General features: G+C 43.0%; 6 protein-coding genes across 6 annotated transcripts; 3 read left to right on the forward strand and 3 right to left on the reverse strand.

The window, feature by feature from the left end:
• Positions 1-13: 13 nt before the first annotated feature.
• Positions 14-6,880, reverse strand: BCR41DRAFT_389522 (hypothetical protein). Its single transcript, XM_022028132.1, has 14 exons — positions 6,672-6,880; positions 6,514-6,580; positions 6,306-6,430; positions 6,082-6,213; positions 5,852-5,987; positions 5,539-5,762; positions 5,303-5,443; positions 4,848-5,203; positions 3,740-4,763; positions 1,713-3,665; positions 1,489-1,633; positions 1,310-1,385; positions 466-1,214; positions 14-369 (listed from the first exon to the last, which is right to left on the reverse strand). The coding sequence occupies exons 1-14, from the start codon at positions 6,750-6,752 to the stop codon at positions 212-214; spliced, it is 5,367 nt and encodes a 1,788-aa protein (XP_021877238.1). The 5' UTR covers positions 6,753-6,880; the 3' UTR covers positions 14-211.
• A 112-nt stretch (positions 6,881-6,992) lies between these two features.
• BCR41DRAFT_177350 (hypothetical protein) lies at positions 6,993-8,862 on the forward strand. Its single transcript, XM_022019742.1, has 4 exons — positions 6,993-7,257; positions 7,395-7,467; positions 7,602-8,400; positions 8,507-8,862. Exons 1-4 carry the CDS (start codon positions 7,229-7,231, stop codon positions 8,752-8,754), a joined length of 1,149 nt encoding a protein of 382 aa, XP_021877239.1. The 5' UTR covers positions 6,993-7,228; the 3' UTR covers positions 8,755-8,862.
• Position 8,863: 1 nt separating this feature from the next.
• On the forward strand, positions 8,864-12,464 carry BCR41DRAFT_177351 (dynein associated protein-domain-containing protein). The gene is made up of 6 exons (XM_022019743.1): positions 8,864-8,965; positions 9,081-10,364; positions 10,497-10,828; positions 10,937-11,073; positions 11,191-12,090; positions 12,214-12,464. Exons 2-6 carry the CDS (start codon positions 9,115-9,117, stop codon positions 12,376-12,378), a joined length of 2,784 nt encoding a protein of 927 aa, XP_021877240.1. The 5' UTR covers positions 8,864-8,965; positions 9,081-9,114; the 3' UTR covers positions 12,379-12,464.
• A 204-nt stretch (positions 12,465-12,668) lies between these two features.
• Positions 12,669-14,519, forward strand: BCR41DRAFT_327530 (allantoinase). The gene is made up of 4 exons (XM_022021658.1): positions 12,669-12,979; positions 13,133-13,202; positions 13,322-14,129; positions 14,206-14,519. Exons 1-4 carry the CDS (start codon positions 12,764-12,766, stop codon positions 14,489-14,491), a joined length of 1,380 nt encoding a protein of 459 aa, XP_021877241.1. The 5' UTR covers positions 12,669-12,763; the 3' UTR covers positions 14,492-14,519.
• An 83-nt stretch (positions 14,520-14,602) lies between these two features.
• Positions 14,603-17,256, reverse strand: BCR41DRAFT_312162 (pseudouridine synthase; the record flags this gene model as incomplete). Its single annotated transcript, XM_022021074.1, has 5 exons — positions 14,603-16,070; positions 16,204-16,327; positions 16,433-16,556; positions 16,737-17,004; positions 17,180-17,256. The coding sequence occupies 5 exons, from the start codon at positions 17,254-17,256 to the stop codon at positions 14,603-14,605; spliced, it is 2,061 nt and encodes a 686-aa protein (XP_021877242.1).
• Positions 17,257-17,680: 424 nt separating this feature from the next.
• BCR41DRAFT_400492 (hypothetical protein) lies at positions 17,681-18,190 on the reverse strand (the record flags this gene model as incomplete). Its single annotated transcript, XM_022029142.1, has 1 exon — positions 17,681-18,190. A coding segment is annotated over one exon (510 nt), but the record flags the coding sequence as incomplete, so codon positions are not given.
• Between the last annotated feature and the right edge of the window lie 13 nt (positions 18,191-18,203).

Genomic DNA, 18,203 nt, shown 5'->3' on the forward strand with positions numbered 1-18,203 from the left:
CTGATATCCTTTTCTCTGTTCAACTGTCATCATGTCCAATAACCTTTATTTCCCTACAAACAATTACAAACCACTAGTTCACATTGCTTCTCTGCTGGCAATAATGCCTACATTGGTGAAATCCACCCGCCTTCTCCACTCTCTGGCTTTGAAAAATAAAATCATCCTTATCCTGGTTTAAGAAGTCATATTCTTATTGGAGTTTAATAGCTCATTTCGAAAGGCCGATCGAACGTCCAGCAGTCTTGAGACAAGACTTCAGCAACAATAGTACCTCAGGATCGTGACAAAACATGGCGTCTGTGAGGGGTTCATATAGATAAAATAAATGGGCACGTGGCCCTGCGAGAAGCGATTGCTTGAAATTATCTACCATTGAGTCAATATCATTAGTCTTTCAGGAGCGGAGCCATAAAAAAAAGATAGTTTCGCTATAACGTTCAAATACGCCATCAAGATGCTTACCTTGCGGTGACTCATTCTGACACTCATTCTGGCCATGGGAAATAAGGACTCCTGGAACAAGCTCAAGTTCGCTCAGTCGCCGAAGGATTAAGCAAATTTCTTGATGGCGTAGCCGTGGGAAGGGACACTTCCCTAGCAAAGCCTGATCTGAACTATAGGCATCCAACAGTACGTGGCACCGTTGCATTAATACTGGAGCCGTTATCATGGCTGTCCTAGTTCGAAGCTCTGTCTCAATAGCAGCAGATGGTTGGTTTGTAGAGTTGGAAACATTGTTTCCCTCAGTGCATTCATTTGGCTCCCCATGTCCTAACGAGCAGAGGTCAAATAGAGTTTCAAGACAGGCAAATGCAAATCGTTCGCGCCGTACGGGAACCATTGTGTTTGTGGTTGCATGTAATGTAATGCCTAAGCCTTGTATAATGTCTAAATGAATGTTTTCCACAGAAGACGAAGATGGAATTGTGGTCTCTCCCTTAGATTCAGATACGCTTGACTGACGAATATTATCAACAGAGAGTGGAGGGGCCGACGATAAAGATAAGTTATCAATCATGGACGGCGTGGACAGTATATAAAGGTTAGCAGCATGATCGAGAATCTGAACCAGCTCCCTAAGAGTCTCCAGAGGGACTCGACGGTATCCCATGCGAAAGAACACTTTGGATTTTAAGCTCTGAAGGAAAACCAAGTCAAATGACTCATCCATAGCTTGATGTTTCAGAGACATCTCATTAAGTGGGATTGGCCTATGTCCATGATACGCATAAGCAGTTGTACTTGTGGTTAGTGTTGAATACTATGGCTACAAAAAAGAGAAAAAGAAAAAAATCAGCAAACTTACAGTGCAGGGGCCATGGTTCCGCGACAGACCACGACCAGCTCTCGCCAAATTTCGAAAAACTGAGCATCCGGAATATCTAAAAGTTAACAAAGGAAGACAGCAGGATTGCGTAAGGACTGGTATTGGCGCTGTATTACTCTGCATTAAAAGGTATCTCACCTAAGGCTACATCATGGTACCTTTTTCAAAACTTTCAACAACAGTGATGCTATTTTTGATGGATTCCACAAAGGCGGTTGTGGCCGTTTTCCAAAGTGGGATATCCTCCACATGTTTGTAAGATGGAGGACATTTATAGCGAAGCTTCATGGCGACACCTAGAGACTGTAAAACAGAGGGGGTTAGCATCAATGATACGTATAGTCCTAGCGGCAAAGTGACATCACGAACAATTCAAACGTACTTTGAGTACGCGCGCATAAACACCGCTTGCGTATATTCCTTTTTCTTGTTGATACTTATCCAGCAAGAACACAATCCTCGTTAGCGTCGCCTTGCACAGCGCAATATACGTTGGCCTTACAGGCCCTGATGAGTTCAGAGATGTATTCGAAGCACTACTGCCAGTATTGTAAGAGTCGGTTTGGAAGGCTAAGAGGAACTGGTTTGTAAGCTGCTCCAAGACCGCGGCCGGTCCTCCATCAATAGAACCCAAATCAAGTTGTATCAGTGCATCGTGGATGGAAGCCTGCAATGGAGACAGATAATCAATATCTGGCCGGTAAACAGGGCTTGCATCAAATATCAAAATCAGGTGCACAACATCAAGAAAGGCTTGCAAATCCTTCAGCCTGAACTTGCTTGCCAGAATAGGATAGAGCTGATGCATGATGTTAATATATTCAGTAAGAGTTTCTTGAGTGAATTGAGTGGTCATTGTCCTACTGCCTGCATTATAGTGCTCACGTCGTGTACCAATCGATGGTTTTCGTCCGACAATAGCACAACCGATTCGTTCCCAAATACACCAAGCAGTGTCCCAAAGTTTCGCCAGACGCTTTATGCGCTCTTCTATGGATACGTAGCTTTCTACTGCATGTGCGTCCTTGGTAGAGGGAGTCTTCACTATGGTCTGAATCGCCTTCAGTGCGGCTATAGCAACATCCGGTGACGAAAAGAGCGATGCTGACTCAAGATGCTCCATTAGAAATACCCAAGCATCCAAGTAGTCATCAAGCTCTACTAGTCGGAACAAAAAATTCTGGAATACGTCTGCCAATCCATTGAAGAGAAGCACATGCGTCTCATCCCACTGTTTGCTTGGTGAGTCGTTACGCATAACAAATGCGCCTGTTGGGGCGGGTTCTGGCACCTCGTCCACTTTTCGACTTGATGCGGCATCAACCTCGTCCAATAGTGGAAGGAGGATCTTCCATACACATTTGCGCCAAGATCCCTTATCCAAACTGCTAGCATTTATTTGGATTGTTCGGAGCAGTGTCTGAATAGCGCCATTCCTGACTTCGGGGCGCATGTCTGAACATAGGGTCGAGATTTTAAAGAGAAGTAGCATCCAAAGTCCATTAAGATTTTTATGTGTAAGATCAGGGTCCGGGAACTCCAAGGTGATCTCATCGACTGCCTCTGATTCGGATTGATTTTCATCAGGCTTCAAATCCGATGCGCTGCGATCTAAGTCTCTGATACTCTGTTGAATAAAATCTGAGATGTTCCAGAGGAGGCCTACAGAAGTAAGCGAAATATTCAGGTCTTCCGTTTGATAGCCAAAGGCAGCTAGAGTATCAATACATAGCTGTAAATTCCTTGCGTTCAACAGCGATAAAAAGTCTGCACATATCAACTGCAGACATGGGAAAGCAATTCGAACTAAACCAGTGATCCTGGATGCGCCTGTAGATGAAGTCTGTGGGTTATTTTCCGCGCCAGTAGATGCTAGCTCTGGTAGTGCCTCGTGAAATGTCCTCATTGACAATGCCCCAATTGAGTTTTGGATCATTTCAAAGATGATATCCCAGCCAAAAGACAAGGATTGGCCTGATGTCTGAAGGAGCTTGTTCAAAGTTTCCAACCCCATGCGTTGAATTTCGACTAGTGCGTTCCCGTGGCCTTGTATCAGCTTACGCAAGTTTTTCATCACCCGCATTTGAGTCTCCTCCTGTTTGGAAAGCGAATTTTGCTCTGCGTGAGACATTGTGGCAATGATGATATCTGAGACCACATCGCAAGCTTGCATGCGGATCCTGACTGAAGGTGCTGGATGGTTGGCTGTCTCAATTAAATATTTAACTGCTATGTCCCAGACTGTAGCACCCTTATCTCCTGATACAATGCGATCGACATTAAGAAGACAAACATGTCGTAATTTTTCGATAGCAAATGATTTATCGTCGGATTTCTAATACATCAGTAAGCCCAATTAGTAATAAGATATATCAGTATAAAGCAGAGTTGCTAATTATGAATACATACATTAACGTGTCTTAGTCCTTTGAGAAACGGCGCTGCAGTTGAGCCCTTGCTGTCTGCCAAAGGAAGGCCACTTCCTGCGGCACCCAATTTACATAGTGCACGTATAAAGCTTTTGAACGAAGAGGGTTCCAAATGAATTGAAAGATCGAATAATTGCTTGAAGGACGCAAGTAACGCTAGAACATCTGCCTCCTGGTGGGATGGACCTGCATATTCTGTACCAGTATTGGTAGGCCTATTAGAGCCGCTCTGTGATGGAGAGGCGTTTTTGCTGGATGATGGATTGTTGCTAAAGCCAGTGGTCCCTGCTTTTTTCATTGGTCCGGAAGTACCACTACGATGAAGTTTAGCCTTTAAGAGATGCTCGGCTTGTTGCATAGTCTCTAACACAAGATACCAGCTGTCGAACAAGGTTCCTCCAAGATATTGCGCAACATTGAGTAAGATTCGCAAACAATACATATTTTTGTCTGTGATATTGGAACCAGTCAGTTCCTGGGGGGTATGGTTTGCTACAGCAATGCCAGATCTCTGTTCCAGAGCTGGCGGAACAGGAAGGCAGTTCTTACAAAGTGATGTCAAGAAAGCATCACGGGGCGTAGCCAGTTGTAAGACACCACATACGCTCGTGAAGTTCTGATAAGCACGCATCACGTTGTGGAATAGTTCCTCATCCAAGTTGGCGCCTAGGAAATAAGAGAATGCAGCCAGAAGTCCTGGCCAGGCAGACTCAGCCATAATGGTCACTAGCGCTATATCCTCGGCCTCATTTGTCTTTGACAGCTCCAATGCATTGATGTCTGGGAACACTGTAAGAGTCGGGCGCGGGGGTACAGGATCCACATTCTCAGCCTCCTCCATTTGCTTCTGTGCTAGCCGCTGTTGATCAAGGAGTACCTGCGATACGATTGGGAAAATGAACGATGCCAGCCCATCCGCTATTGAATTAATGCATACTAAAGACAAGTAGTACAAGTATGTCTCCGGGATCTGGGGCGGGTCAGCTTTGTCCAATTGGTCAACACTATAAAATAAGCATGACTTCCATGTGAGCCTGAGCATTCTGAGAGTATGTTTAGATCTTCTAGGTCATTATAAAATATCCTACCATTGAATTCGCATTGTCGAGGATGTAACGCTTAATCCGCCTATCCCACCTTCGCCTGCGTCCCGTTCATTGATATTAGTCAGTCGGTTTGTATCAGAACTATCCTGCACAAAACTCCCTGCGCCAATGAGCAAAGGTTTTTCGGTAGAGAGTCGTCCTATGGCAATAATCATGTCCCCGAAGATATCTGTACTGGTTCCTTGTTGGTCATAGGCCCTATATATCCTACGCATGAGAGTGTTATCTCCGCAGATGCCTCTAAAAATTTCCATGGCCAGGACTCTTTGCCATAAAATATTTCCCTCTGGCTCCAACAGTTTGATCAGCATTGATAAAAATATTTCGCATTCGATTGCCTAAATATAAAGAAGGTTGATCAGAGAATAAGAAACTGTCCAATACATAGGAGATGCACTGTTTCATTAGCTGATGAGAATTGAGGATATCATACGTACTAGGATTTCATGAAACTGCTTTATAAGGATATATACCACTCGCATGAGGCGCATGGTCTGCGGAAAGTCTTGTTTGTCTGAAAAGTTCTTAATGATTAGAGGACACACTCTTTCACGCAATAAAGACGCAAACTCCTTGTGCTAATATTACGTTTTTTTTTTGTTAAATATTAGACCGCAGTAACTGTGAAGTATATATTTGGCTCCAGAACCTTTTAGAAGCAGCTGTAGCTTACCTGCTTAAAGAGGTGGAAATGGTTGGTGAGAACACTCTCAATAAGTTCTAATCCAAAAGTCCTGCTGATGCTACTAAGATTAAGGAAGCGGGCGTGTTCAGAGTTGGTCAAAAGACACAGATCCTGGAAGAGCAGATACGCGTCCGAAGCGCATGGTCCCAGCTGCTCCTCACTCTCTTGTTCTAATACTGTAGTTGGCGCCTCTATTCCCTGCGCTTCTTTCCCTGTTAATGGAGCATACATTATTGTAATAAGTAACTAAAGGCTTGATCGATGAACGAGTTCCTTATGAAAAACAGATTGGTTCTCATACCAGACTCGTGCTTTTTCAAGTCCTCATCGCCGACCTTTTCAAAGATGTAAATTACTAGTTGACGAAGCGTGGCTGCCGCAGTATTGTTCACAAAAACCACTCTGGAATCCTGCAAGCGGAAGCAGAGAAGAAGGGCCTATAAAAGATTGTAAAAACATGAAGAGTCAATTATCCTTCAAACTAGATCCTATAATATAGCATGCTGATGTTACACAGCTGACGCCACAAACCTCAGCAAGAGACTCGCTATGGACATTGTAGTTTGTAAGGAGGGGAAGGATTGTCTGCAAAATCTTGAGTTGAATCTCCACGCCGTGCGACATAATATCGTTCAGGGTCTTAAGCACCACCTCCACAGAGTCCTATTCATAATTGAAAAGCATCTGAGCTAAAGAGGAAACGACTATACAGCTTTATTTATTTCGATTTGTCAAAATATGCAGATATATCGTACCTCTGGCATAGCATGATGAGATATGAGTTCACGTAGACACCCCATAGATATCGTAACAAGCTTAACGTTTTTGGTATCACATGCTAGCAGAAATGGCTTGAGAACATCTTGATTTTGGCTAAGAACTATAGTATAATAAAAAGTCATCATGTCAAGACTTTGTGCTTTAACAGTCTTTTTTTTTCTTGATAGATTTGCGATGCTTTACCAGTAGTAAGACTGATGCCTTGTCCTTGCCCTGGGTGCCGTAGTAACGCTATGACTCTCTCAGCTGCCTAATTGCCCCAAGCAAATTATGCCAAAATACATTAGAAAAGGTGTGTAGACGCTAGTGCCTGGTGAGAATACCACAAGCGGTGAGAATACCTCCTTAATTTCTGGGTGCTTGCGCCTTGCTTCATTCGATAGGGCGACGAGCTCTGTTTGAAGATAGGCGGCGATACTCATTTTAGGTTTCCTGAAATCCCGCCTGTTCGTTTAGTGGCTATAAACCCTATGTCTATCCTTCGCTGCCTCAATGGCAGGCTCTAAGCAATCAATGTAAAGTTGATGTTCAGGTTGGTTTGCGAGCAAATGGTCCTTGAAGATGCGATGATGCTTCTGGTCACAAAATCACGAGATTGTGACGTTATTTTAATACAGTTGGCGCGTGTGCCTGAAATGACTTTTTTTTGGGTGCATTGGTGAGTGAGGGCCAGCACATCATCCCCATCGAGTCTGCAAACGCATGATAAGGGCATCATCAAGCATAGCCTCTTTATCACTATACACAATTCGATAAATACCGCCAATACCCTCTTATTATTATTACTATTTTCTTTCACAGCATTCGTCAGCTGTTCTGGTACTCCAACCTCAAGAAGAGGGAGTATAAGAGCAAATTCCCTACATCATGGCTGAATCTGCATTACAACAGCCGTCAAATGAGATCACCATTGGCACTAGGGTTGAGGTTAGCGGGAATCTGGGTTATGTGCGCTACGTAGGACAAACTTCTTTTGCTACTGGACGATGGGTTGGTGTTGAATTAGATCTTCCGCGTGGTAAAAACCCAGGTGTAGTTGAAGGTAAACGCTACTTTGATTGTAGAGACAAGCACGGTGTATTTGTCCGAGTTTCGCAAGCACATCCAGTCGTAGATGAAGGAACGGGAGGAGTGCAGGTAACCAACTAACACATTAGGAGCTATACCATCGCCGCTAAGAGAATTTTCACTCTTTATTAAGCAAATGAAGCCATGTCAATGATATTCTTACTTACATATACTATATCATTAACTTCAATTGATATGTGTAGTCTACAGCCAGTGGCAGAACATCACGGCCAACATCCATGACAGGGCGTTCATCTACAGCCGCAGGATCTCGTCCCAACGCCACTCCTGGACGAGCCGGTGCTGCTGCGAGGGCTCCGAGTGCGGCTACTACGCCTGCAGCGACGGCTGGCGTCTCACGCCTTTCTCGGCCATCCGCCACCAGGAGACCTGTTGGAGCGGATTCTACACCTGAATCACCTGTATCAGCATCAGCCAGAAGGGCTCGATTCCCTGTTCAGGCAACGAGAGAAGATGACGTTGGCTTAGCTGACCAGTCTCGATTAATGACCCCATCTAGTTCTACTAATTTCAACACCACCATTGTTGGCCATCAGCAACAATCGGACCACCTTCGGAATGAGCCTACCATAGTGAACGACCAAGAGGAGCAGGATAATCTACTAGCACAGGAGAGGCAGATACAGGAGGAGCTTGAGCAAGAGGAAGCTCTTGCTCAGAAACAGCTTCTACTGGATCAACAAGGGTTTGCACCTCCTCCTCCATACACACAGGCGTCTATGAATGGTGGAAGCGCACCTCCGCCTTCCTCTTCACAAACCAACAGCAATGCTAACACTGCAGTAGCGGGAATACAGGCTATTGCTGGAAGTGGGGTTCAGAGGGCCGAAGCTACTGTGTCGCTCAAGGAGTATGAAGAGCTGAGGATTAAACTGCGTATCTTGGAGGCTAAGCGAACGGAAGACCGCGAACGAATTCGTGATGCTGAAAAGGTCAAAGAAGAGTCGGAGCAGTTTTTGAACATTCGTGCCAAACTTCAAGGTATTTGTCTGATTATGTGTTTTTAATATTACTATAAGGCTATACCCCGAGTATGGATGGTGCGCTAACTATGGTTGCTACGAAACTATTATTATGTCTTGGACAGCCAAGCTTGCGGATATGCAGCAGGAACTTCGGGACTCGAAACGCTCTCTCAAGGAGGCTCTTGCGGAGAAGGAGGCGTATGAGGCCAAGTATAACGACGTGGTGGACTCGATGGAAGTGACTTTGATTGATAAAGAGATGGCGGAAGAAAGAGCTGAGAACTTACAGCATGAGGTTAATATGTTGAAGGAGAGAGTCGAGGAGATGCACGTTGATCTTAATGTGTTCCAACAAGATGAAGGTAGATAATGTGTCATCAAGTGAACTTTGCTCTTCCAAAAAAAAAAAAAAAAAAAAAAAAAAAAAAGTCACATGTTGGTACATTCACACGCGGAAATCTTCATTAATAGCAAATCGCTCATATTTGTGCTACAAACAAATTAGCTAACCTCTCAAACCCTGTAGTCAATCAAGTCCAACTTGAGAGACAGAATGAGCGTCTTAAGGAAGCATTGATTCGGTATGACTTGGTTTTGTTTTTACATCAAAAGAGGCTAAAAGTGCGTGTCAACTATAACTACTATGCTTCCATAAGTACTAAGGTCCTTATCCGCCGTTTCATTCCAAACCACTAGACTGAGGGATGTAACCAGTGAGCAGGAAGCTGAAATGACCAGGAAGTTGAAGAACTTAGAGAAGGAGGCATCTTTGGTACAGGAAGTACAGATTCAGAACGAAAAGCTGAGAGAGAGTTTAGATTTGGCCGAGAGTCAAATTGAAGAGTTGAAGCAGCGCCTGGATGATGCCATTGGTGCTGAGGATATGATCGAGCAATTGTCTGAGAAGAACATCACTCTCGGTGAAAAGATTGAGGAAATGCAGAGTGCCATTGATGACCTTGAGGCTCTCAAGGAACTCAATGATGAGCTCGAGGAAAACCACAGCGAAACAGAGAAGCAACTCCAAGCAGAGATTAATATGAAAGATACACAACTCAGGGAACATCAGAAGAAGATAGAAAATTTGGAAGAGAACCTTGGTGACTATGAGAATACCATTCTCCAGTTCCGTGAGCTGGTGGCGCATCTACAAAGTGATCTAGAGCAGCTGCGTCAAAAGGAGGAAACGAAGGCTGGTGGACTTGGAAGCCAATCTCAGGCGATGCTTAGTCTCAACTTGCAGCTACAATCGACAGCTATGAAGGCTCAGGCCAAGGCTATTGACCTCGAACTTAGAAAGCTGGATGCACTGCAGGCAAATGACAACTTGATGTTGGTCCAACCTTACTTACCAGATGGATTCTTCAAGACAGAGAACGATTCGATTCAATGCCTACTTTTGTTTAAACGCTTGTCGTTTAAGTCAGAGCTTATGAGCAAGCATTTGGAGCAACAGTACTCTCTCTCTGATAAAATTACCCAAGGTGAGGTTTTACCAGAGCTTGCTTCGGTTTGCGAGGTCCGACAGAAGCTTACCTGGTTAGGCGACATGGCTAGGCGATTTGTCTCTTATATTGAAGGTTGCTCTGTCGAGGTCTTTGCAAAGATGGGGCAAGTTTACCATGACCTTGTAGGTACTGAGCGTCGCCTTAACGCTTGGGTTGAGCAACTGCGTAAAGAGGAGCTTCGGGAATCGGACTGCATAGTTGATCTGCAGAGAGCCATTGCCCAAATGGATCATTTGGCTGAGACATATTTGGCTGAGACTCGACTGGATATTGTTGAGCGTTACCACGGAGCTGCTCATGCACTAGATCTGAACTTTGATCGCATCTTCGTAAACCTAACTGCTGTTGGATCTATGTTCAAGTCAAGTGAGGATGGCATTCGCTTGGTGGATACTGATGATATCCAATATCAATTGTTACAAACGTTGTCGCATTTGAGTTCACAGGCTAAGAGCGGAAAGACTTTAACAAAGTATGAGAATACCTTTGCTTTACTTACTTTTAATGTCCACGCATCAAAATGTCGGTTTGATTTGAAAAGTACCAAAAACGTTAATTTTCGTCCCTTTTCTACATTATTTAACCCATTATTGCATTTCTGTAGAAAAATTTTACGCAAGTTCGACGAATTGGCATCTCAAGACTCAATTGTTAAGCCTGAAGGGTTTACGCACTATAAAAACGCTTGCAGCACAAGCTTCAAGCTGGGTGACTTTTCGTATGAAGTCAGGATTCGTGTCGCACAATATGTCCAGGCTCGTAGAGAAGGAACTAGCACAGATAGCATTCATCAAACCATCTATCATGTTACTGATGCCCAGCTTGGTATCAGTGAGACGAGCATGTGGGAAGGCTGCCGGAAGTTATTAAATGGCCTATTACAGGATGTTACGGCGTTGGCTGAAAGTATTCAAGACCCCGAAATTGCCGTTAAAGGTATACAGAATGACTTCTATTATATTCAATCTTTTTCAATGCTTTTTTTTTTTTTTTTTTTTTTGTTTTGCTTTGCTGACTATTTGTTCTTTACATGATGTTGTGTAGTTGCAAAATCAGAGAAGGTCTGGGTTAAGAGGGCCAAGGAGATGAAGGATGTAGTAGTTGTAAATGTTGATGCAGAGCAAAAGGTTCAATCACTTCAAGAGCAGATGCTGAAGCTTGTCAAGGAAAGCAAGTTGAAGGTATGCATTTGTATCATTTTAGAGTAACCTACTTGTCTCATATCAAAGAGAGACAAGGCCTTTTTATGCTTTGACACAAAATGAGCGCTCATACTTGTTCCTACTTACAATAATTAGGATAAGGATATGCAAGAGTCCAACCTCAAGATTGAACTGCTTGAGAAGCAGGTGGAGACATTGAAGAAACAAGCTGAACAGATCCAGATACTGGACCGCGATGTTGACAAAGCCAGGAAACAGGAGAGAGATTATGACGAAGCTATTAGTGCTCTACAGGCAGATATGGCGGCGCTTGAGGAACAAAATGCTCAACTAAAACGCCAGGTCAAGAAATCAGAAGGCAGGAATCTTGTACCGCCTATAAGGAGAACACCACATCACAGTACACATGGATCTACTGGCTCTCTTATTGATCCAGATGCAGCTGGCTCAGCAACTCTGGATAATGCAGAGGGAGGCTCTGGTAGAGATCTTATGATTCAAATAGAGTCTCTTAGATCAGCCTTGCGTTTCTTGCGATCTGAGAATGCATCTTTGAGGACTAGGGCAGCCATGCAGGATCTGGGCCTGACAATGAACATGTCTGTGTTGATTTGTCCCTTGAACCGTAGACCTGAAAGTGGTGGACTACCCTTGCTTCAGTCAATTTCTGATAACCCAGAGACTCAGAAGCGACTGTTGTCAGCAGAAAATGAGTTGAAGGCTGTGGCATTAGAAACCAAGAGGCTGCTTAAGGATGCTCGAGAGATCTGTGCATCGCCGAAGGTTGTTGATCTGACTAAACATACTGCATTTAAGGGACAACAAAAGCCTGCTATTATTACTACAGAGACAACAAGTGGTACTGATGGTGTTGGCGTTGGCCGTCGATCATGGCAAGCACAACAGACTCGTCCTGAATGGCAATACCATACACAACAAGCAGCTTTGCATACGATTCAACAAAGAAGCGATGAGCTCAAAGAGAGATTGGCCAAGGTATCCCGAGTTCATCCTGCGCCGGTCAAGTTGAAAAAGGCGAGTTCTACTTTACCATGTTTATCATTATATTCATTGCTTTTCCAAGTTTATGTCTTCCACCCTCACCCTCATTCTCACCCTCTTCTTTTTTTTTTTTTTTTTTTTTTTTTTTTTACACAGCTGTCATTAGCAGACGCGCCGATTGCACGTGTGCGCTTGCCACTGAGCGTATCTGGGTTAGTAGGGGCTCCAGAAAACACGCAGACCGGCACGCGGAGTGATCTTGCAGTATTCCTGCGTAGTAGTTCAGAGTTTGAGGCCATGCATCAACTCTTTGTACGTTGAGATTGGTTGTTAATATTTATGCATGATAGTGTTACAGAATATTTGTATGCATCAAGGAAAAAATAAAAAAATAAAAAAATTCCCCGCAACCTTGATCTGTTCTTTGTCGGAGAGGGTGAAAGAGTGGATCATTCCGGATGTAACCGCATGTGGGAAATTCATCTTCAATGTTATACGTCCAGCCAATCATAATACAGATCATTTGTTTTTGCTTCAAAGCACAAAAACGCCCTTCGCCCGTCTTTTCTTTTTTATTCAAATCTTTTTTTTTTTTTTCTTTTTCCTTCTCTCTTTTTTTTCCAGCCCAGTCCTCGTCTTTCATTGATCGTCTAATTCTGTTCATTCATTTCTCCATTCCTGCTCTCACACTAATTTACAATTTGCAATGTCCGTTGCTCCTCGTCTTGTAATCGTTTCTTCTCGAGTCTTGCGCTCACCCGCTGCCCCTCCAGCTCCAGCCACCATTGTCGTCGACAAAGCATCAGGCAAGATCATGGAGGTGCTTGATACCATCAAAACCCCTGCAGATTATGCTCACGCTGAGGATGAGTTTATTGATGCTGGTGATAATGTCGTCATGCCAGGAGTAGTTGATGCTCATGTAAGAGAAAATAGTATATTCTGCTTTCCTTGTTTCCATACTTTCTTTTATTGCTTCTTTTTATTTGAGTTCAATGTATCAATTGGGCACAATCAATCGCAACACAAGCTCCCAATGATTCTAATATCTATTTTTTAAATCTTTTTACTTCAGGTTCACATCAATGAGCCTGGCAGAACAGACTGGGAGGGCTTTACAACTGCCACCAAAGCAGCAGCAGCAGGTATACATAAATTTGTTTCTGCGAAAATGAAAGCAATGAAGGCCTACAATGAAATATTGAACTTGTCATACTCTTTTTTTTTTTTTTTTTTTTTTTTTTTTTTCTTTTGGAAAATTCAGGCGGCGTCACAACATTGATCGATATGCCTCTAAACTCCATCCCTCCAACCACAACTGTTGAAAATCTTCATGTTAAGACCAATGCTGCCCGTGGTCAGACCCATGTGGATGTCGGATTTTACGGTGGAGTAATTCCAACGAATGTGGAAGATCTTTTACCATTGGTGAAGGAGGGTGTCAAAGGATTCAAATGTTTCATGATTGAATCGGGTGTGGATGAGTTCCCCTGTGTGAATGAAGAACAAATTGAGGCTGCAATGAAGAAGTTTCAACTGACGGATTCAGTGTTCATGTTCCATGCAGAGATGGATTGTGGTGACATCCCCAAGCCTGAAGGAATGGATCCCAAGGCTTTTAATACCTTCTTACATTCACGTCCTCAAGTGTTGGAGACGAATGCGATCCGCACGATTATCAAGTTGGCTAAAAAGTATCCCCAGGTGCGCTGCCATATCGTCCATCTTTCTGCATCAGATGCATTGCCTATGGTTCGTCAGGCGAAAGCTGAAGGAGTCTTGTTGACTGTGGAGACTTGCCCACATTATCTCTCATTGAATTCGGAGAGTGTTCCTGAGGGAGCGACCGAGTACAAGTGTTGCCCACCTATCCGTGAAGATGAAAACCGAAACAAGTTGTGGGAGGCATTAAAGGAAGGAACGATCGATTATGTCGTCTCAGATCATTCTCCTTGTGTCGTTGAACTCAAGTTGATGGACGAAGGCGACTTTGTTGGCGCCTGGGGCGGTATTGGTGGGCTTCAGTTTGGCATTCCTGTTGTCTGGACTGAGGCTCGTCGCCGTGGATGCAGGTAGGCCTTTTTTTTTAAAAAAAAGTAACATAAATTGAACCCCTTAATTACAGACTGACATTTTTTTTTTTAATAGTCTCCAAGAATTGACAAAGTGGCAGAGTTACAACACAGCTCGCCAGGTTGGATTGGGTGGCGTCAAGGGTTCAATTGAAGTTGGTGCGGATGGAGACTTTGTGATCTGGAATCCTGATGAGACTTTCGTAGTCACAAAAGAGATTATTGAATTCAAGAACAAGGTGACTCCTTACATGGGCCGTACCCTACATGGTGTTGTCAAGGAAACCTTTGTTCGCGGACAGAAAGTTTGGTCCCAGGGCAAGTTCATGTCCGACAAAGCACTGGGAAAGCTTTTGTTGTAAATAATTGATAAATAAAACCTAATAAAACATGTTATTCTATGAACGACTGTTTCTTTTTTTTTTTTTTTGCTTTTCCGTTTTCTGCTTGATTTAATTTCTATGCTAGGTATTTTAGTCTTTGGGCATTTTTGCTTCTGGTGCATTCTCTGCACCTTCTACTTGCTCAATGTCTCTCTTTGTAGATGATAAGGACGACGTAACTGAATATTTATCAAGAGCTACTGACGATGGAGCTTCAAGAGCACCTGGTATCACTGCAGACCCTTCGATACTTCCACTAGCAAGCGTTGACGATGTAGCTGTAGTTTCTGCGCTGTTTTCACCACCAACATTCAACGTACTCTGGAAAGCAGCCGAAGTGTCCTGCTTACAGACTTCACGGATTGCCATGGTCGCATACTGGCTTGATCGAAGCGTCAGATCCAAAATCAGAGCCAGATATTTGCCCTCGGCATCATCAACAACGCCCTCGGCCTTGGTTTTACCCTCCAATCGATCAAGATCAGTCAACGTTAGGGGTAAATTGGGCTCATTGTAGCGGACAATCTCCCATTCAACATTCTCGGGCTTGGTCAGGATGTAGCGGTAGGAGCCCGTCAAGGAATAATCCTTGTTGGAGCGAAGCATCTTATACGGCTCCAGGCCATCTTTAGCCATGAATTCCTTGTACTTTTCGCCGATCGCGTGCGTTGGATAGATAATGTCATGTCCTGGAAGTGGCAGGACAACGTCATAGATCGTATACTGGTCAACATCGACTTCTGTCAATACTTTCGCCCTTACATAGTCACTCCCACGAGGGTTATTTGTTGTTGTTTGTACCAAATTTGAGTCCTTGCTATTAGGTGTATCATTTACCTCCATGTCCTCCTCAGCCTCTAGCGCAGACTTATTTTCAACCACTAAATCTCCTACTAACGCTTTGTCTGCTCCATAGAGACGAACGCGCTCTGACAACATATGATTCCACACGTAGGATTGGTAGGCATGTACATACATCAACCTCAAGTTCCTGGGGATGTTGGTTAATGCTTCGAAGGGGCTTCGCATATGACCTGCCTTTTGGAAAGACCAAAGGATTTGATGCTCTGCAACCCATCTCTTTGGAAACAACTTGAGAGCCTCTTTCGGGTTCTTATGCTCTGCCCAATACTTTCTAGCCTTCTCTAGATCGGGACCTTCACCGAGTCGAGGTTTCATGATCAAATCGACAGCTTCTTCCCATTGGCCTCTCAACATGGCAGCGCCGACTTGATGAGTCCCCACAGATCCTGTTCCGAACCGTTGCATGCCAAAGTAGTTGATGAAGCCTTTGTCACGCAGAGAGATCATGGATCGATTCAGGGTTTCTTCAGAGTCTACAAGAACATTGCGAAGTGTAATTGTAAATCGATTTCCATTAAGATCTCCCAGTTTGAGCCCTTGAGAAACATAAGAAAAGTTGCCGAGACGCATGTTGCGAAGAGATTTATTGAGCCCATTCAATCGATCAGCTTTGACTTTGTGAGCCGTGACCCATTGGCTCGTTACACCTCTCCTGTCCTTTGTTCCTGCAAACGAAAACACTTTTCCAGGGACGCTAAATTAGAAAAAAGAAAGAAAAAAAAAAAAAAAAAAAAAAAAAAACATACTAATGAATAAGACAAAGCGGAGTGAAATAAATACTCATTAATGATAAACACTCTCCACATATACAGCTTTTTTGCCTTTACCGAAGACATGATGTAAGAAAGTTGATAGCTTCCATCGTTTCACGATTCTCCTTGAATAGACAAAAACGGCAAAACTCACCCCCAAACTCCTTCCAAATATCTGTTCTCGCTTTGCCTCTTGTGTCTTAAAAAATAAAATAAATAAAATTAGCAAGGAAAGGCTTTTCTTTTACACAAAATTAGTATATACATCTTAAAATCAAAATAACGGGTAAAATAAAGCACCTACCGAGATCATCTTTCTTCTTGTGCATACGGAGGCGAATGATGCCATCGACAGTCTCCGAGACCATCTTGCCTGAAAATCGCTCCTTGACTAGCTTATGTATCTCAGTGCGCTTTGCCTTATCGTCCTCGGGCTTTTATATATTTAAATGAAAAAGAATAGTCCCATCAGGAGTGCATCAGTTATTATTCTCGTATTATCTACTACTAGTCACAAAAACACAAATTTCAGGAAACGCTAAAGAAAAAAATAAGAAAAAAAAAAAAGAAAAGCTAAAATGAAATCTTTTCCTACTCTTCCATCCTACCTTCAAATTGACAGATTCGAGATCATTGCCAGAACTGTCCAGCATTTTTTTAATCTGCGACATGATCTCTTCATCGTCCTTGAGGAGTACACTAAGCTCATTTAATTTATCTTCGTCCGACATGTTGCTGTTGTTAATTAGCTTTTCACCTCCTTCGGCTTCCAGTTTATCCTTCCCTACACTTTCTTTCGCAATGGGTATCTCATGCGAAGTTAACCGGACACATGTATTCTCTAGATCTATTTCGTTTACAATGAAATCAGAATATCTACAAGTCATTAACAAACAAACAAAAAGAAAAAAAAAAAAAAAAAAAGGGAAAAATAAGAAAATGAAAAGAAAAAGAAATCATCAGCACAAGTTGAAATAAAGAAAGATACACTCATCCTGCTGGAAAAATCAGGAAAGATTTTTCCGATAATGAAGAATGGTATCATATTTACCGCTGTTTGATAATAGCAGAAAATCCAGGGATAGAAGGATCGACAAATGTTCTGATGCCGACTAGATCCTCGCTCATCGTGAGTGGTGTTGCTGCCTCTGTCGCTGTCATGGCTAATCTACTAAAACGAGGATGAATGGATGGATTAAGAAAAACAAAAAAAAAATGCACTGTCTTATTATCGTTAAGATATGATTTGTGGAAGCCACTTAAAAGCAGTCATACATTCACACAAAAAGAGGTCGCGTCGTTGGTCCGTGCGACGCGTACAGTTGATCACTTTGATGTCTTTAATGAAATGATATTTATAATGCATGTACAAAAAAAAAAAAAAAAAAAAAAGATATTTGTTCTCTGATACCTGATGTCCTATGTTGAAAAGCCAAAGTTTAAAAAATAAAAAAATAAAAAAATAAAAAAAGACCATGGGATTGTTGAAAGATGTGCAAGACCCACAAGTCTTTTTTTATAAAAAAAAAAAAAAAAAAAAAAAAAAGGGGCTTTAGTAGTCATCAAAGATGTCCTGTTCATTCGGGTCAAATGATCGTTCCAGGACAAGTTTAGAATTTGACATGCGCTTGAACTCTCGATCGTTAGAGGGCCATGATACTGGAGAGTTTAATGGCAGACGATGAGGCGGCTGTGTCTGGCCTTGTTGATGTTGTTGTGGCCGATGCTGCTGTTGATAGGGCATGTATACTGCATTCTGTTGAGACCTGGTTGAAGAGTTAGCACCACCTATTGTTCTTGCACCACTGATGGCTGGTTGATGAACATAGGATCGATTGTCGCCCAGGAAACGTCCAGCTCTTGATCCATTGCTGTTACTATGGTTCAATGATAATTTTTGAAGCTCGGGCGTATCATCATCCATGTTTAATGACCCAATGGCCAATCGTTCTTTCGCGACTCGAGTCTCATCATCCTCATCGTCCCCTCGATCACTACAATCAAGGTTCTGGTCACTATCTTTGATGTGCCGCAAATCTCCCACGCCTCCAGTGAGACCAATCTCATTATTCAAG

Source organism: Lobosporangium transversale (genome assembly GCF_002105155.1).
Source record: "Lobosporangium transversale strain NRRL 3116 chromosome Unknown BCR41scaffold_49, whole genome shotgun sequence".
Classification (NCBI taxonomy): domain Eukaryota; kingdom Fungi; phylum Mortierellomycota; class Mortierellomycetes; order Mortierellales; family Mortierellaceae; genus Lobosporangium; species Lobosporangium transversale.